Genomic DNA, 16,438 nt, shown 5'->3' on the forward strand with positions numbered 1-16,438 from the left:
TGTGTGAGAGCTAAAAAAAATTGTAATGGACATCTTTTTCTTTTGTTTCCTAACCCAATTTGGTCACACTAAGAAAAAAAATACAAAAATTCTAAACAAACGAATGTTAATTAAGGAATTTTTGTAATTTGTATTAATTTTATTGAACAAATGGAACTAACAGCTAAACCAAAACGGTCCTTCAAACGGCCATTTGCCTTTCCGAAGAACTGTGTTTACCGGCCTCTGCGTCAAATCAGTAATATGGAAAAAAATCAAAGACAATCGGCCGATACGCCGACATGTGAGTATTAAATGGCAATTATCCTGCATTCGTCCAGTCAATAATTGATATTTCTTTGCCGTTCCCACACACACACACACAGACTTTACACTTAATGCGCCGCCCTCGTTATTACCAGCCAAGAAGTATTCCGATATAAGTGGATTACCGGCACCCTATGCCGATCCGCATACAAAATTGCGTTATGCCAATGCCGAGGAATATGCCTCGATGCAGCACATGCCATCGGATATAATTAATGGTTATCTAACTGTGCGTGGTTACACAAGTGCTGTGGGTTAATCCCAACCCTATTCGATGAGGGGTGAGCAGGGACGAGGCCAGTCAACCTATTTGTATGTCTACCTATGCATAAATTAGAAAGAATTCTCATAAATATTCATCAAACCACAACTAAAGGGGGCATTAGGAAGTTGTATGTACATGTACTTGATATTATTAATGCCCCCCGCCCCCCGTAATGGAGTCTGAATGACAGCATAGCAATTAATTAGCTCGAAAAACCACCATATAAGTACATTTTTGTAATGACCTTCCAATTTAAAATTAACAAAAATGTAAACAAACGCGTTTTCCTTCGCGCCATATAATCGAATGAGACAAAACCAAAAGAAAGAAAGAAAGAGTGCGAAAATTATAAACAAATAATTTTCTTTGTTTTAATTTAAATTTATTGTTTCCTTCTATATGACTAATTGTAATAATATAATAATTATTATTAATATATTTATATGTATATATAATTCGAAAAAGAAGAAATATCAGTTTTATAAACTATTTTTAATGCACCTTCTGCAGAGGATGAAGCGGGAGGGAGTCTAAGGACTCCTGCGGAGTACCCTCTATCCTTATCCCGAAATTAAGTACTTTTATGTGTCCGAAAATATAAAAATTTGCTAAAAATCTCGTCGAGAATAAAAAAAGTGATTTTAAACTTCAATAAGAATCTGTAGAAAGGGAAGTTCTATAGCTCTTACTCAGATCGGACTTCTTTCTTTAAATATTATATATCTGATTAGTTGGCGTTTCCTTCTGCCAAAGGGTACATTAATTCCGATGATCCGAAATTATGTGTTATTCGGTATGTTTTTCGAGTACATTTTGTGTTAGCTTTCTTTTTTTTCTTTTGTGGAAAAGAGGGGAGTAGGTAGTTGGGGAAGAGGGGGGATGGGAGACGGAGCCTGAGACTAGGAACCACTGCAGGACCTTCAAGATGATAACCATCAAGTTGCAATCATTAATTTTTTGTGGCAGTTGGACAAAAAGCGCGGCCAATTCCGAAATTCATCCATCACTTTCTTGTTTTTCTGTTGTTAGTTAGTCCAAGCTCGCTAGCCGGCCTGATTAATTGGACGACTAATACTGTTCGGCTGGGTAAGCATTTGCAAATCGGCACGAAATGAACGCGGCAGCCCAGTTATGTCCAATTGATGTTTCAGCACCACCATTGTGGCTAGAGTTTTCAAAGTGGGCTCAAAATCTAGGACATGCAAATCACTATAATCGATTAGGGTGACGGTTGAGGATGCTGCTGCAGCTGCTGCTGCCGCGGCTTGTGCTTGTGCCATCGTTGTCCCCGACTGACCACCATCTGGAGTTTGACTCGTTGTCTGTGGACTCGGTTTTGGACTTGTGCCGCCGAAAAGGAACATTTTCGAACCAGTCACCAAGGCGCATTGCCGCCGCCTTGCTGTGGGTGCCTGGCCATTGGCTCGAATTAGATTCCATAGCTTGGTCATGGGATCAAATGTGTATAGATCATTAAAATGCTGATCGAGCAGACCATTGTAGCCGCCGAAGACAAATATTAATTTGTTGTAAACAAACATGCTGTGACTCCGCCTGCCCACCGGGACCTTGCCGGCTGTGAATGGTCGGTGCCAGACTTTGGTGCGCATATCCAGATAGACAATCTCATGGCAATAGGTCTCCTCCTGACTGTGGTAGGGGCTGTGCTTGTCGCCGCGGCCGCCAAAGATATACATACGCTCCTGCTCATAGGCGACGGCAGCATGGAAATCTCGATAGCTTGGCGGCACGCCGAAAGTCTGGACATATCGCCATTCCATGGTGTCCAGATTAAGGGAATGCACATCCGAGCTAAACTCATTGATTTCATCGACAAAGCCACCAAAGATGAACATGCTATTGCCAATGACACAGGCGGAATGGCCATCTCGAGCACCTGGCAGGCAGCCACTCACATTGGGACGACTCCACGAGGCCAGCTTGGGATCGAAGCAATAGAGGACATTGCAGAGATTTTCATCGTTGCGTCCGCCCCATATGTAAATGCGATCCTTGTATGCCACCACTGTGTGGCCATAGCGCTGGAAAGGCACTTCCGGATACTTTAGCTGTACTCCATCTTCGTCGACCTGCTGAGGCACCACCGACCATCGCAGTGTATGGACATTGAGGACATGGACATCAATCGGCTCATTGAAACGGTAATCGTAGCCCGTGCAGTATCCGCCAAAGCTATAGATGAAATCGCCAACACCGACTGCCCCATGATTTACACGCTGAGGTCCACCATCCAAATGAACTGTCCAGAGCATGGCCCACAAAAATACCGAGCACAAAGGGTGGTTTAGCGATCAACTCGAACCGCGTACCGCGAACTGTAATAATAATATCACAAAGACACAGAAAATTCCAATCAAATATCAACTTGAAAAGGTGTGAAGGCCAATCGCAAAAACCAACCAACTAACTGACGACAGGTGCGACAGGAGAAACAGAGAAAGAGAGAGACTGAGAGATAGTGTGTGTTTGTGTGTGGAAGGGAAGGTAATGATTAGCTATTTGCCTTGTGCTTACGCTCTCGATCTCGCTCGCCTTTAACTTTGCTTTTGGCTGTGCGAGTGCCTTTTTGTAAATAATATTTTGTTAAATTACTCGGGATAGCAGTGTTGCGAATATGCAGCAAAATCAGTGTTGGTTAGCGTTAAACATTAAATAACTAAAAGGCTTGCCAGAATGTTTATTTAATAACCGCCATTTTTAAAGTTCAAATTTATTTAGTTTTCGGTATTAATAACAAATAAGATGTTTAGATGAATTGTCTTACTTCTGTCACCTATTTTGCAAAGTATACACTAATTTCTTAATGCGTTATTTAGTAAAACTTAAAAAGGTTTTCTCTGTTGCCACGATTTTACCCACACAAGTAAAACCAAAGACTCATGTCGTTTATAATGTTGGAGAATTGAACATAATAACAATACATATTGCATTTATTCTTTTTATAAATGCAGAAAATATTAAATTGTAAATATAAACTTTTGAAAAAACCCCGCTTATTTGATAATCAGCTGTAACCAAAATTTGTCATCTGGCAACGCCTTATTTTATTTTGTTCGACAACTCTAAATGAAATTCTTTCTTTTATTTATTAGACAAAAACTAAGCAACAAATCGCCAAAGCGCTTCCGAGGTCGGACTCGGAGAATTTTTACTTTTCATTTGACACTTGAGTTTGTTTTGAGCCCAAGTAGATAAACTACCCATTTAAAGGTGTCGAATTGAAAGCGGCGCAACGCCAGCAGCAGCAACAGCCGCAGCAGCAGCAGCAGACGCGGCAACAGTAATCGGTAACAAGAAACCGCAACGTGACACCTAGGGGGAAGTCGGCGACGGACGACGACGACGACTGTGACTGCGACGACGATCAACAGTTGCACAGAGTAATCAGCTGTTCCTGTTAGTTCCTTCTGGATTTGGATTGATTGAAGATGTCGTCCCGTCTAGCTATTACCTGCCTATTAATGTTAACCCTCTGGCCTTCGGTCAGTTGGGGTCTACTCGAGGGTCTCTATTGTGGCAAAGAGAATTGTTACGATGTGCTCGGTGTGACACGTGAATCGTCCAAATCGGAAATCGGTAAGGCATATCGTTCATTGGCACGACGCTACCATCCGGATTTGCATCGCGGCCAAGAGGCCAAGGCCAAGGCCGAAGAGCAATTTAAGCTGCTGGCTACCGCCTACGAGATATTGCGAGATGAGGAATCACGTACGGATTACGATTATATGTTGGATAATCCGGATGCCTACTATGCGCATTACTATCGCTATTATCGCCGACGTGTGGCTCCCAAAGTGGACGTACGCATCGTCATTGTGGTCACATTGACCATCATTTCGATAATTCAATACTATTCCGGGTGGCAGCGTTACGATTCGGCCATTAAGTACTTTGCCACAGTGCCAAAATACCGAAATAAAGCTTTGGATATAGCCAAGGATGAGATACAGGAGCGCATTCATAATCGCAAGGGCAAGAATCGCCTTTCAAAGGCCGATCAGAAGGAGGAACTCGAGAGCATTATACGTAAGGTGATTGAAGAGAAAATGGATGTCCAAGGTGGCTATGCCAAGCCCACTCTGTGGGATGTCCTTTGGGTGCAGTTGCTCATCTGTCCGTATACCCTGGTGTCGTTTCTCATCTGGCATGCCCAATGGTTTTGGCGTTACACGTTGCTTAAGCAACCTTATGGGCGGGAGCAGAAACTATATCTAATACGGCGTTATATGAAAATGGGTCAACATCAATTCAATGCCCAGGAGGATAAACAAATTGAGGAATATCTGCATTTGGAGCTGTGGAAACGTGATCAGTTCGAGGCATGGAAGGCCGAACAGGATGAGGAGATGAAAAAGAAGTTGGCCGAGAATCCCAGATACAAGGCATATAGGCGTTATATGAAAAATCATGGACCTGGTCGCATCACCTTTGAGGATTAGCTTTAAGAATCTAGGACCAACCAAGTAACCAAGCAAGCAACGAACTACACGAGAGATAGACCACCAAAATACATTTTTTTTGTGTTTTTTTTTTAAAGAATTCTTTTAAGTTTATATAACCCAAAAGCCTCCCCTCCCCCATCACACTCCCCAACACATCATTAATTTCTTTTTTTTTTTTTGTTTTGCAATAGTTTAAAAATAAATTATATATACATATATATGATATATGTTAATCATAATTCGCCATTGACTCTTGATGCCTGCCTTTGGGGCCAAAGCATTGACCTCGTCTTCCACGTTTTTGGCTTTCTTTTGGACATTACCTCGAGAAACCGGTTCAAGAACGTGGTCGTTCTTCCCCTTCCATTCTCGTCTCCCCCCTCATCTTAACCACCATAAGATCGGTTCTTTTTCATTTTTTTTTTTTTTTTTTTGCTCAGTTCTTTAGTCTACTCAGCAAAAGTGGCTTGATCTACAGTAAAGACTGCCCCCCTCCCACCCACAAAATAGATGTGTTTCTGTTTGTTTTTGGTTTCCGTGTGAGTGTTAGAACAATTATATTTAATAATTCTCCCTATCTATCCACCTGTCATTCCTTCCAATATGTTTGTATTTAACTATTTAATACTTAAAAAAAAAGAACTACCTAAAATGATGTTAAAATCTAGCAAATATACGAATTTTTTATACAAAATCAAATCTACTTATTGTTCGCTTTATTCTTTCTAGATTATATCTGTAGCTAATTTCACCCTCAATTGCGGTCGAGTGATATTTTATTTAAAACTTTTTGTCTATATCTTTCCACTAATTCATTTAAGAATTTAGAGTGCTTCAGCCAGATAAGCCCATCTAAAAGTGTTTACATTTTACTGATAAACCTTAAAAAAGGTCCTAAACAAGCGTAAAAAATTCCATGACCATAACTGATAAACCGCAAAAAGGTCGCTGATGGGCCTCTAAAATTTAGACCTGAAACTAAAGACCGTTGCCAAGACAACAAATGACACAGTTTAGTGTAGAGAGAGCTCACTGTAGTGTCTAAATACAACAAAGTTTACACAGTTGGAGTTTTTGTTTTGGTTTTTTGTTGTGTATTGCCTCATTTTTTGGTTGTCATCACAAAAAGAAGTCGTGGCACCCAAAAAATGTCATACTCTAGTTCTTATTATTTCTTCGAATCAATTTTCTTGTTATTTATTTACACAGTTTGCAATGTTTTTCTTTTAGTTATAAGCTAAGAGTATGGGTCGGCGATAGGTTAGGGGGGTGGGGGAGGTTATTAATTTAATTTTGCATAGGGGAGATCGTTTCTAGTGTACATTAATCTATTAAATATTTTGAACCGGTTGAGACAAACTCATCTGGATTTAATAGACCCTCGACAACTAGCTCGTAGGGTCCCTTGACAACAGAGCCAACACTATGAAAGCCCACATGATCATCATTGTCATTGTCATTATCATTGTCATCATTATTATCATCATTGTCATCTGCGTCGCCAGCGTGGGCAACGCCATCATCATCCTCATCATCATCATCGTTTTCACCGGCCTGTTGATGATGATGATGCTGCTGCTCCTCATTGGTGGACGATTCCTCATTGAACATGAAATCATTTGTTACAATGCCATCCTCCAGGACTTTTGTTTGCTCTTGTATAATTATCAATTGAGGTAAATCTTCTGCAGATGGTTGGGAATCCTGTAAATGTAAAGTCTGCTGCTGTTGTTGTTGCTGCTTTTTCTTGATGCGATGTTGCTCTAGATGTGAGGCCAGATAGGATTTCTTGGTGAATCCTTTGTCGCATTCGACGCACTGAAATTGCTTTTTACCCGTATGCGTACGCCGATGAACGGACAAAACATGGGCATAGGCAAAACCCTTGTTACACACTTCACAGACATAGGGACGTTCGCCGGTGTGAATCCTCTCGTGCTTTTTACTGCTGCCAAAGTCAGAGAAACGTCGATCGCAGAAACGACAGCCGTAGGGTTTCTGGCCCGTATGAACACGCATATGACGACGTAACTCAACATTCGAGATGAACGCCTTCTGGCATACCTCACAGGCAAAAGGACGCTCGTTCCGATGACGCCTCATGTGGGCATTGAGGGCATGCTGATATTTATATGTATTCCCACAGATTTCACAGATTTTCGAGGCAGTATGTGAGTGCGACTGCTGCTGCTGTTGTGTCTGGGCATTGGAACGTGGACGTGATCGTGGACGTGACTGCTGACGATTGCTGCTTGCCTTAACTGGAGTCACTGCCGGCGGTACATCTTCATCGCCGTCATCCTCTTCTGGTGTTTCGGTGGCCAAATTTAAAGATGGTGCTGATGCTGACAGTGAATCAGCATCCCATATGGTCTCTTTGAGGGGCACTTCATCTAGACTTAAAACCAATTGTTCAGGGTCTAGCTCCCGCTGCGACTCCTGGCGGTCGACATCATCTTCATCATCCACTTCGATCATCATCGAGAAAATCATCACCCTCCTGAAATTCCTCCACTTTGGGCACCACAAGCAGAGTAGGTTCCAGTTCGGCCTCCACCTCGATACCGACTCGTTTGATCTTTAAACTGGCTGGCACTTTGACTTTTTGTTGCTCCTCCAAATGCATTTTTAAACGCTCTTCCTCGATCTCCTCCATAATCAATTCGATTTCTGGTGCTGGCACTGTATGCATTTTCAGGCGCTCCTCCTCCAGTTCTTCCATTATCATTTCGATTTCGGGCGGTGCTGCTGCCGCCTCGAACAACCTTTGGGCCTCCAAGCATTTCTGTTGGAATCTATAGGTGATGCTCAGTTCATTGCGACAGCCGTGACATATTTTATCGGGCAGACGATTCAATTTAATGAGACGCGACTCCAAGTGCCAGGAGCTGCAATTGCGTATCTTGTCCACAATCTGCATGTGAGGCGTTTCCAAATCCTGGCCATAAATCGAACAGTAACCAGCCTCTTCACGTAGACAGATAAGGCAAACGGCGGCCAGATCCACTACCCGTGACGTTTTGGGATTGGGCATTGGGTAAAGATTTGAAGCCAGCTGCAAATCTCAGAACTCGTATTGCCAATAATATTTCGTAAAAAGATAAACAAAACACACAAACACGCATCCAAACAAATACACACACACACACAGAAATATGGGGCACATACATTCGACCAGGCGTTAACAGTATGTTAATAGTTAACAGTATGTTAACTTTTCTTATCGATAAGTCAAACCGAAAGAGTGGCAACTTTAACAGCTGACTTCACATATCCAAAATCAAAACAAAAGGAGAAGAGAAAAAATAAAAGCAACACCAAAATTTTGAAATTGGAAAACCTCATTCAAAGCAAAACAAATAAGAAACAACAAACGCACGGCAAAACAAATGCCCCAACAAATGCTCAAGGTGGCGGAGGACTGGAAGAGGACGTGTATTTTTATTTGTTTTCAAAAAAATCCATTGGAGATGTTGCCCCTGCCGTTGCCTAAATAAAAGTTAAGACCAAGTTGGCTGCTGCTCCTCCAATGTGGCCAGCTGCCTTGACCCGCCTCCTAAGACGACGCATCATCTATATAGTGATTGTCCTTTTACTTCTAATCTACATTTTCGGTCATCTTTTTGATCGGGTAACGAATATCATTTAACCGTTGAATTTCTTAAAGATCTTAATCAAATCCTCACTTGCAGAATCCGTTTGATACCCTGCACTATGATGATTATGTGGTGCAACGTACACGCCCCCTGCTCTGGCATCAACAGCTCCTGGAACCCGATGAGCAAGTCAATCGCACACATGATCCTGACCAGCATTGCCGAAATTCTGTACAGGGTAGTCAATGGCTGGCCGATGAACTGGGCTTTGTGTGCCATCGCGAGCAGATATTACCCAGCGGCTGTTGCAACTCGGAATTGCCCGATGTTAGCTATTATAGTTGCCATACCTGCAATCGGACATCGATGTGCTGTGAAATTTATGAATATTGTGTCTCCTGCTGTCTGCATCCTGAGAAGCGTCCCCTACTCGAAATGGTCCTGGAAACAGTCAATGCACAAAGATATATCTATGCCCAGGTTGAGGATCATTTCGAATTGTGTTTGGTCAAATGTCGGACCAATTCCCATTCCGTTGAGCATGAGAATAAATATCGTAATGCCAAAACAAAGCATTGCTATGGCCAGACCGAGGCACACGAATCCCAGCGTGAGGTGGCACCACAAGGACTAAAGAATTGAGCCAATCGAATATTTAAAAAATTACTTTAGTTTTAATTTGTTTTTTAAGCGCTGCCAAAAATGTTCTTACAAAAACTGCAGGTGAATTTTTCCATAATCTTTTCGTTTCTTTGTTGATATTATGTAAAGAAATCAATTGAAATTACTTGCATAAGTCAAGTAAACATGACTAGAGACTAGTTTCCTAGATCCTCATGTCTTGCTACATGAAAGTGCAATTGTTTAGGAAATTAAGAAACAATTTAAGCAACAATTTTTGGCTTTTAATTCAAAATACAAAAAGTCAAATGTTAGTCTTAAGTCTGGAGTGGAGAAGAGACAGAGAGAGGATAGTTTCATTTAGATTGATAAGTAATTTATATAAATTTTGAATTAAATTAGATGAAAATTGATTTATTTATATTCATTTTATCGGTGTTTTTAGATGTTCTTTTTATGCTGCCTTTGATTCATCAAATAGAGGCTCTTGGTGTATCACCTTGTGCTCAATGCCATAGTATATGATGCCATCGTCTCGTACATAGCCCCAGGCCATACGCTTCGATGTCCAACTAATGCCTAATTCACCTTGCGGATCAATCACAATGGCTCCGCCGGTGCCCCCAATGCGTTGTGTCATCTCCTGGCATTGTTGCTCACAGGCTTCCTGGGGCGTTAATTTACCATAACGCATTGCGGCCAATATCCTTTGAGCGAGATTATAACGCATTATGGTCTCACCATGCCCGGTTGTGGAGATGCCACCAATACAATTGTCGGCATAGGTGCCACAACCCAGTAATGGGGTGTCACCGATGCGTCCCGGCCATTTGCCAGTTATGCCACCAGTTGAGGTGCCCGCCACAATCTGGCCTGTGGCATCGAGGGCAACAGCTCCAACCGTTTCACCACTGGGCTCAATGCCAGCCAATTCGGTGCGTGCGAAAATGGTGTCCTTGCCTTGTTTCTCCATTTCCAGGAACTCATCCAGAGCCTGCTGAGCTGAGGCTGTCCACAGGGAACCCGCTGCCAGTTGTTCACTGCCCGTGGCGATGGCCAACTCCTGGGCAGCTGCTGCCCCAAGGAACGTATGCCGTTTCTTCTCCATAAGACGGCGGGCCACAGTTATCGGATGCATTATATCACGCAAGAGTGTCACACAGCCGGCACCCAAGTGCTTGCCCTCCATCAGACTGGCCTCCACTTCAACTTCACCTTTGGTATTCAGACAGGCCCCGTAGCCGGCATTGAAGGCTTCATCCAGTTCCATGCTGCGGACAGCAGCTTCTACAGCATTCAAGGCGGCATTCTCTTCCCCTTCGGCCAGATGCTTCCAGGCTGCACGTAGAGCTTGCTTGATTCCAGCAAATTTTCCAGCTATTCGGCCATCCGAGATGTCACCGGCTCCGCCATGGATTAAGAGGACAGGACGTGGCATTGCGTATTCACCTTTACTGATGCTGCTGCTGACTGAATGGAAATATTTTATCTGCAACTCGTTTTAGTCCACTCTGTGGGGACTTTGCTTTTAAATGCCCTACAATGCGTTGGGCATCTTGGCACCTTTAAATTTTGAGTAACTTCGCTGCATGACCAAACTCTAAAGGCCTACTTGTCATACAAATGAGAGATCTTAGGATATCCAAAGGTCGCTATAACCCAAAAAAATGCATTGTAAATTTTCTTTGTTTGTGTTTGCTTTGTTCGGGTCTTGATAAAGCATTTAAATGCTGATAGAGAGCTGATCAGGGGTGGATTAAATTCAGCGCCCAATTGGGCCCAATCTTACCAACTTTCTGAAACTAAAAGCTAGGGAGCGATGGAAATATATGAACGTAGACTATATCCACCTGGCTATGGAAAAATCCGCAGAATTTACCCATAAAACTTGAGTTGAATGTTGTTTGTGTTTGGCGCACTTTTCAAAATTAGGAAGCAATATTTTATTTTAGTATGCAATTCAATGGAATTATGTTTACTTTTTCACCTGATTTATGCATAAAGCATATAATTAATGTTGACTTGGAACGAATTAACAAAATTAATTGTTGTTGTTTGATTCATAAATTGAAACTCTAAACTGATTCATTTAAAATCGATTCGATTTCCATTTGACAAGTTGGTGGGAAACTAAAAATTTGGCATCTAGTCATGTTTGATTTTTTAGCAGTTCCATGTTTTTATAATCTACTTAGCCTTGCTTTTGATGTTGCCTTTGATTTTTGGAATACCTTAACTTGTCAGCAACTCAAACGATTTGGAGTTTTCATAGGGAGAAGACAACATTCCCAAAAGAAAATAAGGAAAAAAAAAAAAGAAAAAGAAAAACCAAAAAAGGTAAGACTAACATAATTTTGGTTTAAGGACAACGCGCTTATTGAATATTCTTCCTTGCAATATAAATATTCTAGAGGTAATGGCGCCACGCAAACGTGTTTCGAAAATCAGTTCTCGCGATACGCAAGTTATTTTTGAGGTCAATGATAATAACACACGATCAATCAGCACTCAAACGGATCCGCTGAAACATGGAATGTTGCGAAGCGTGGCCCAAAAGAAGCGGCTAAGTCGGCCCCCGCCGAAACCATCTGCATTGCAAAATCCGCCAAGTTCTCTACCATCCGAATTGAATGGCTATGGGGATGAGCAAGATAAGCGAAATAAATCGGTTCAAACCCTGAAGACGGCCCTGGGACCGACTGTGGCCAATCAGAATAGCGAGATAACAGGACAATTGGGTAATCTGAAAGCCTTGATGAGGAAACGGCGAGCCGATGCCATCGATTGGGATCGTGAACGTCTCGACGATCTAATGGAGCAAATCAATTCCGAGCCGCCGCCCAAGTGGCATGTAGCTACAAAATTGTGGCAAGAGGTTGAAAAACTGGAACAACGTATAGAAGCCTATGAAAAGAATCAATCGCAGGCCAATACCGATGAAAACAATAATAACACAACAAACAAGGATGCTGATTCCTCTGATTAAATACTCCACTGTGCAAGCGTGTATGTGTGTGTGTGTGTGTTTTGGGTAGTAATTATAAAGACAAAAACAAGAAAAATTGCATCATTTGTCATTTTGTTCATGTAAATATTCAGATACACTTTCCTCCATTCACCGGTTCAGCATGGCAATTTATGGACCCAACTTTTAATTGCAATTCAAGTGAGTCAACTAGGACTAGGTCCCTCCTTTTGATGGACCAACAGCTGGCAGTCTTTGTGCATATTTGAGCACTGGCAAAGGACCGACTTCAATGGTGGAACGGGTAGCGGAAGTAGGACCATAAAGCACTTCTCTCCCTCTTTCCCTCTCTGTCTGTCTGTCCGTCTCTATGTCAGTTGACGAATTTTCACGCGTCACGCATTTGCACTGACCTCAAGGGCTCAAAAGCTTTCTTGTCCGTTGCTGCTTTAGTGATTCCTGGTTCTCCTCTGTCTAGTCCAGCCATTGCATTTGCGACGATTGGAGATTTTTCGTTTGTTAGCCCCAACTTTGATTATGCCGTGCAAGATAACGCGAAAACCATTGAAGATCCCTTGAAGAGTATAAACACTGAAGCATAACTAAAACGATTCTTAACTTATTTGCTTAAAAGTTGATAAACAATATTTATAAATGTCTGCTAAATTCCGAAAATTGTGGATCGCATAAACTAACTGTAAATTCTAAAATGCAACTGCAACGCCACAACGTTGCTTGATGTTTATACAGAGCGAAAGACAAAGGTGGAGAGATGGAATGAGGCATCTTTAGTTGGTTCTATCAACTCCATTGGTCTCGTCGTAGAAGCCATTTTGGAGTCGACTTGCATGTTCTTATGTATGTATGTCTACATGTGCATATATTTGCATTGCCGTTGGCTTCTCTTCGTATTGCACCTCATCAACTGTCCAAGTAGACTGCGCTTTTCATGCGCGCTCTCTCACACACACACACATACTTACACATTGGGCACAGTCACATCCTGCGGGTGCGATTTCTGTGCTCCACTTGCAATTCACTAAACTTCCGCTCCCAAAACCGAAGGCAATCTACATCAAACTACAAACAAGGCATAGAGTCACGCACCTGTGCGAAAGGTGTAGTGCCAAAAAGGCTATGAACCTTTGCATCTGGACCAACAATCCATGGGCGCAGATGGCACCATTTTAAGGAGTTTCAAATAAGATCGATAAGTCCGTAAATCGCATTGCTTGAGGTTGGCTTCAAGGGCAGCTGAGCACCACGAAAGTTAATCCAAGTTTATTTATTATTAATTTATGGCAAAAAAGTTAGCAAATAAAGAAAATATTACAATTTCTAAACTTGCAAAGTTTTTAACAGTGGATTAACAGTCGACCATTTAATTTAACAGCGTCGCTAACTTTATGGACATCTGTTAATGTATCTTAAAGCTAAATTTAAGTCTCAACAGGTGTTCATTTCATTCCATTTTAACTTGTTTACTTTTCATACATATGTAAAAGTGCAATTTATAACAGTTTATCAAGGAACTCAATTCTTGTCTATGTCTAGAAACGAATATGCGTGTGTGGGTGTTCCTTAGTTTCCTTTACCGCCAATGTTAAGTTTACATTATGCTGTTAAATTAATAACAGCATCATTTGTAAGCGATCGCGCGTCAATAAGTTCGGTTGGAAAAAAATTTTGTTTTAGTAAATTTGGATTTGGTTATACTTGCAGATTAATTGAAACTAAATATAGTTAGTGATTATTGCGTAATGTTAACTGCACTAATAGTGATTAAGGAATGAACAAAACAAAAGAAAGAACGCCACAAAATTTATTTTCTTGTTCAAATATGTACATACATCCATATGTATGAGTGTGTGTGTGTGTGTTCAAGTGCTTGGGATGCATTTACAGTAAAAAGTCTTTTAAAATGGCAGACTTTGTCCAAACGTGAGACTTGTCGATTTGTTTTTTAAACCAGTGCTTGCTTATTGTTATCATTTGGCATTCCCACATATGTATGTACATATGGCTAAATCTCCGAATAGACGAACCAAAAAAAAAAAAAACATATTGTACCACATATATGTACATAACTCCCATAAGTGTGAGAGAGATAGGTGCATACAAAGTGTTAACTTGTAAACTCAAAGCGATATTTGTTTTAAGAAATTGTAAGGTAAGTTATTATCTTTCTAATACCCCCTTTGGTCTCCATCTATGACTAACCATGTACTTATGAACATGACCAAAGATACAGTCAAACATACAGATGGGAGTATGTATTTGTCTCTCTCTCTCTTTCGCTCTCTGTTTGTTTTCCATTAGTATTTACATGTGTCGAGTGAAACAAGCATAGAGCCTTCCACTTCGGAAGTACATATTGAATAGTTAGCTGCATCATATTGTCTGAAGTTGCCTTTCGTCCATAATTTTTCTACATTTGCTCCTTAAGTAGATGACAGCATAATTTAATTACTTTCCACACTTTTTTCTCCTAAAAGTTTAAGTTTTGCTTAGATTATTTTATGTTGTCCTTGTTATTTCATTTTGAACTTTAGCGTGCTTAATTCAATTTGAATGGGACATCATTTTGTTGTTGGTGTTGTTTTTTGGGTTCCCTTTCGCCATGGTTATATGGCAAATTGCTGTCATTGCCAGGCGAAACTTGTTGGTTGTTCTTCTCGCGAATGTCCTCTCTATATAAACACACAGGGGCGATCTAATATGTGACTAATTCTGGCTATTCTGAAACCGTTATGAAACTTCTTTTTTTTTTTGTTGGTAATAAATTTAATGATTTGCTTTATTTGCAGAGGAACCTTATTATGATTTCTGTGTGGCACCTTAATGTAGCCCCATTCCAATCCGTCCCTGTGTGGTTTTGTGTCCTTGTGTGTGTGTATGTAATACATTGTCACGGTTGCTCTGGTTTTGTTGTTAAATCAAATCTGCATAAATATTTTCCATTTTCCTCGTTCCACAGATGCATCAAAGCGAGAGAGAAAGAAATTTTAATATTTTGTTTTTTGTTTGCCAAAAATCTAAACAGAATTATATGCATTTAAAGAAAATTACTCTATATTTCGAAGCAGGTGTTATAAATATCGTTTTCATAAATCAACAATGAGTTATACAAATTAAAACCAGGCCAAAACATTTGAAAGGCATTTAATCTATGTAACTCTTTGTAAAATAATTAATGAATCGCTAATCCCAAATTTAAGCGTTAAACTTCTGTCGGATTTTGTTTGAGAGGAAAAAAAGTTTAATTGAAAAATGAAAAGTTTGTATTCGTTTCCAAATTTTCCAAAAACAACATTTTTGAAACTGCTGGAAAAACAAAGAGCATTTTCAGTCGGAATCAAAAAAAACAAAGAAACCACAAAAAAAAAAAAAAAGAAAAACGGCAATCAAGGTTTTATTTCTGTTTTGCCTTTCGACCGTGTTCAATTATAATTTGCATTTTCAATTACAAATGTTGTTAGAAAATTATATACATACATATGTACGAAAGTGTGTGTATGTGTGTGAGAAAGAGAGTGGAAATAGAGGGGAAAAATATGTGATTTTCACAAAGGCCAAACAGAAACTTTTATGTCATGGACAAAAAGGTGTTTAGCTAATTTAGCAAGAAACGTTATAAATTATTACAGCATTTCCATCAAAATTGCTCTTTCTGTCTTTCCCTCTCGCTCACTCTCTCTTTGTGTGTGTTTTTACTTGTATTCATTGCCTACTTTTTGGGGCAATGTCTTTTAAATTGAATTTCACTTGACAAAATCATTTTAAACCAATTTAAGCTTAGGCAAAAGACTTCTTCATCATACGCAGACTTCGTTGGAGAAATGGCGACGGGGCTGGTTGATGGGTGAGGGGGAGTGCGCTTAAATCTGTCACAATTAATACCCTAAATCGTTTGCTTACGCTTTCCATTTTTTGTTGTTGTTGTCTTCTTCTTCTGCAGCTTCTTTTGCAACAGATGCTGTCTCATTTACACCGGAAGTGCTGTTGGCTTGATGGTATGGAATGAGGTAGGGATCTGTGGCATGGCGAAAGGGAGGGAGTAGTTGATGGAACGGTGAGCGTGGAGCAGTGGGGTTTGAGGGAAAGTTTGTTGCTCGCGCTCATTGTCAACATGCTGGAGAAAGAGAGCAGGCAACTTTGGTTGGCGGCCATTAAAGCCATGTTAATCGATTTTCTGTTGCCTAACACGCCTGCTACCCTTCAC

The 16,438-nt window shown here is 40.8% G+C and overlaps 7 protein-coding genes across 9 annotated transcripts; 4 read left to right on the forward strand and 3 right to left on the reverse strand.

Annotated features, from left to right (window-relative positions):
- The first annotated feature begins 62 nt into the window (after nucleotides 1-62).
- On the forward strand, nucleotides 63-1,229 carry LOC137587117 (INO80 complex subunit C). Its single transcript, XM_068303379.1, has 2 exons — nucleotides 63-283; nucleotides 366-1,229. The coding sequence occupies exons 1-2, from the start codon at nucleotides 151-153 to the stop codon at nucleotides 563-565; spliced, it is 333 nt and encodes a 110-aa protein (XP_068159480.1). The 5' UTR covers nucleotides 63-150; the 3' UTR covers nucleotides 566-1,229.
- On the reverse strand, nucleotides 932-3,221 carry LOC137587116 (kelch domain-containing protein 3). Of its 3 annotated transcripts, none has more exons than XM_068303376.1 (2): nucleotides 3,107-3,221; nucleotides 932-2,907 (listed from the first exon to the last, which is right to left on the reverse strand). In XM_068303376.1, the coding sequence occupies exon 2, from the start codon at nucleotides 2,842-2,844 to the stop codon at nucleotides 1,615-1,617; it is 1,230 nt and encodes a 409-aa protein (XP_068159477.1). In that variant the 5' UTR covers nucleotides 2,845-2,907; nucleotides 3,107-3,221; the 3' UTR covers nucleotides 932-1,614. The 3 variants fall into 3 exon arrangements, with proteins under 3 accessions (XP_068159477.1, XP_068159478.1, XP_068159479.1); XM_068303377.1 differs by having other exon boundaries at nucleotides 3,096-3,198; XM_068303378.1 differs by having other exon boundaries at nucleotides 2,993-3,135.
- Nucleotides 3,222-3,634: 413 nt separating this feature from the next.
- Nucleotides 3,635-5,733, forward strand: LOC137586902 (dnaJ homolog subfamily C member 25 homolog). The gene has a single exon (XM_068303093.1). The coding sequence runs from the start codon at nucleotides 4,021-4,023 to the stop codon at nucleotides 5,029-5,031; it is 1,011 nt and encodes a 336-aa protein (XP_068159194.1). The 5' UTR covers nucleotides 3,635-4,020; the 3' UTR covers nucleotides 5,032-5,733.
- A 463-nt stretch (nucleotides 5,734-6,196) lies between these two features.
- LOC137586976 (uncharacterized) lies at nucleotides 6,197-8,160 on the reverse strand. Its single transcript, XM_068303192.1, is given in 2 exon segments — nucleotides 6,197-7,501; nucleotides 7,503-8,160. Coding segments are annotated over 2 exon segments (1,710 nt in total). The 5' UTR covers nucleotides 8,069-8,160; the 3' UTR covers nucleotides 6,197-6,357.
- A 132-nt stretch (nucleotides 8,161-8,292) lies between these two features.
- On the forward strand, nucleotides 8,293-9,664 carry LOC137586975 (SREBP regulating gene protein). Its single transcript, XM_068303191.1, has 2 exons — nucleotides 8,293-8,665; nucleotides 8,727-9,664. Exons 1-2 carry the CDS (start codon nucleotides 8,564-8,566, stop codon nucleotides 9,270-9,272), a joined length of 648 nt encoding a protein of 215 aa, XP_068159292.1. The 5' UTR covers nucleotides 8,293-8,563; the 3' UTR covers nucleotides 9,273-9,664.
- On the reverse strand, nucleotides 9,514-10,800 carry LOC137586974 (probable isoaspartyl peptidase/L-asparaginase CG7860). Its single transcript, XM_068303190.1, has one exon. It carries the CDS (start codon nucleotides 10,687-10,689, stop codon nucleotides 9,706-9,708), a length of 984 nt encoding a protein of 327 aa, XP_068159291.1. The 5' UTR covers nucleotides 10,690-10,800; the 3' UTR covers nucleotides 9,514-9,705.
- A 686-nt stretch (nucleotides 10,801-11,486) lies between these two features.
- On the forward strand, nucleotides 11,487-12,318 carry LOC137587270 (uncharacterized). The gene is made up of 2 exons (XM_068303601.1): nucleotides 11,487-11,588; nucleotides 11,663-12,318. The coding sequence occupies exon 2, from the start codon at nucleotides 11,668-11,670 to the stop codon at nucleotides 12,235-12,237; it is 570 nt and encodes a 189-aa protein (XP_068159702.1). The 5' UTR covers nucleotides 11,487-11,588; nucleotides 11,663-11,667; the 3' UTR covers nucleotides 12,238-12,318.
- Nucleotides 12,319-16,438: the final 4,120 nt, after the last annotated feature.

This window comes from Drosophila tropicalis, unplaced genomic scaffold (assembly GCF_018151085.1).
Source record: "Drosophila tropicalis isolate 14030-0801.00 unplaced genomic scaffold, ASM1815108v1 contig_158, whole genome shotgun sequence".
Taxonomy (NCBI): domain Eukaryota; kingdom Metazoa; phylum Arthropoda; class Insecta; order Diptera; family Drosophilidae; genus Drosophila; species Drosophila tropicalis.

What these genes read in the sequence shown, in the direction of transcription:
- LOC137587270 (XM_068303601.1), top strand. Translation starts at nt 11,668, where the DNA reads ATGGCGCCACGCAAACGTGTTTCGAAAATCAGTTCTCGCGATACGCAA.
- LOC137586974 (XM_068303190.1), bottom strand. Translation starts at nt 10,689, where the DNA reads ATGCCACGTCCTGTCCTCTTAATCCATGGCGGAGCCGGTGACATCTCG.
- LOC137587117 (XM_068303379.1), top strand. Translation starts at nt 151, where the DNA reads ATGGAACTAACAGCTAAACCAAAACGGTCCTTCAAACGGCCATTTGCC. An exon ending in ATCGGCCGATACGCCGACAT is followed by an intron (nt 284 to 365) that starts GTGAGTATTAAA and finishes ACACACACACAG; the next exon opens with ACTTTACACTTAATGCGCCG.
- LOC137587116 (XM_068303376.1), bottom strand. Translation starts at nt 2,844, where the DNA reads ATGCTCTGGACAGTTCATTTGGATGGTGGACCTCAGCGTGTAAATCAT.
- LOC137586902 (XM_068303093.1), top strand. Translation starts at nt 4,021, where the DNA reads ATGTCGTCCCGTCTAGCTATTACCTGCCTATTAATGTTAACCCTCTGG.
- LOC137586975 (XM_068303191.1), top strand. Translation starts at nt 8,564, where the DNA reads ATGTGGCCAGCTGCCTTGACCCGCCTCCTAAGACGACGCATCATCTAT. An exon ending in TCGGTCATCTTTTTGATCGG is followed by an intron (nt 8,666 to 8,726) that starts GTAACGAATATC and finishes CCTCACTTGCAG; the next exon opens with AATCCGTTTGATACCCTGCA.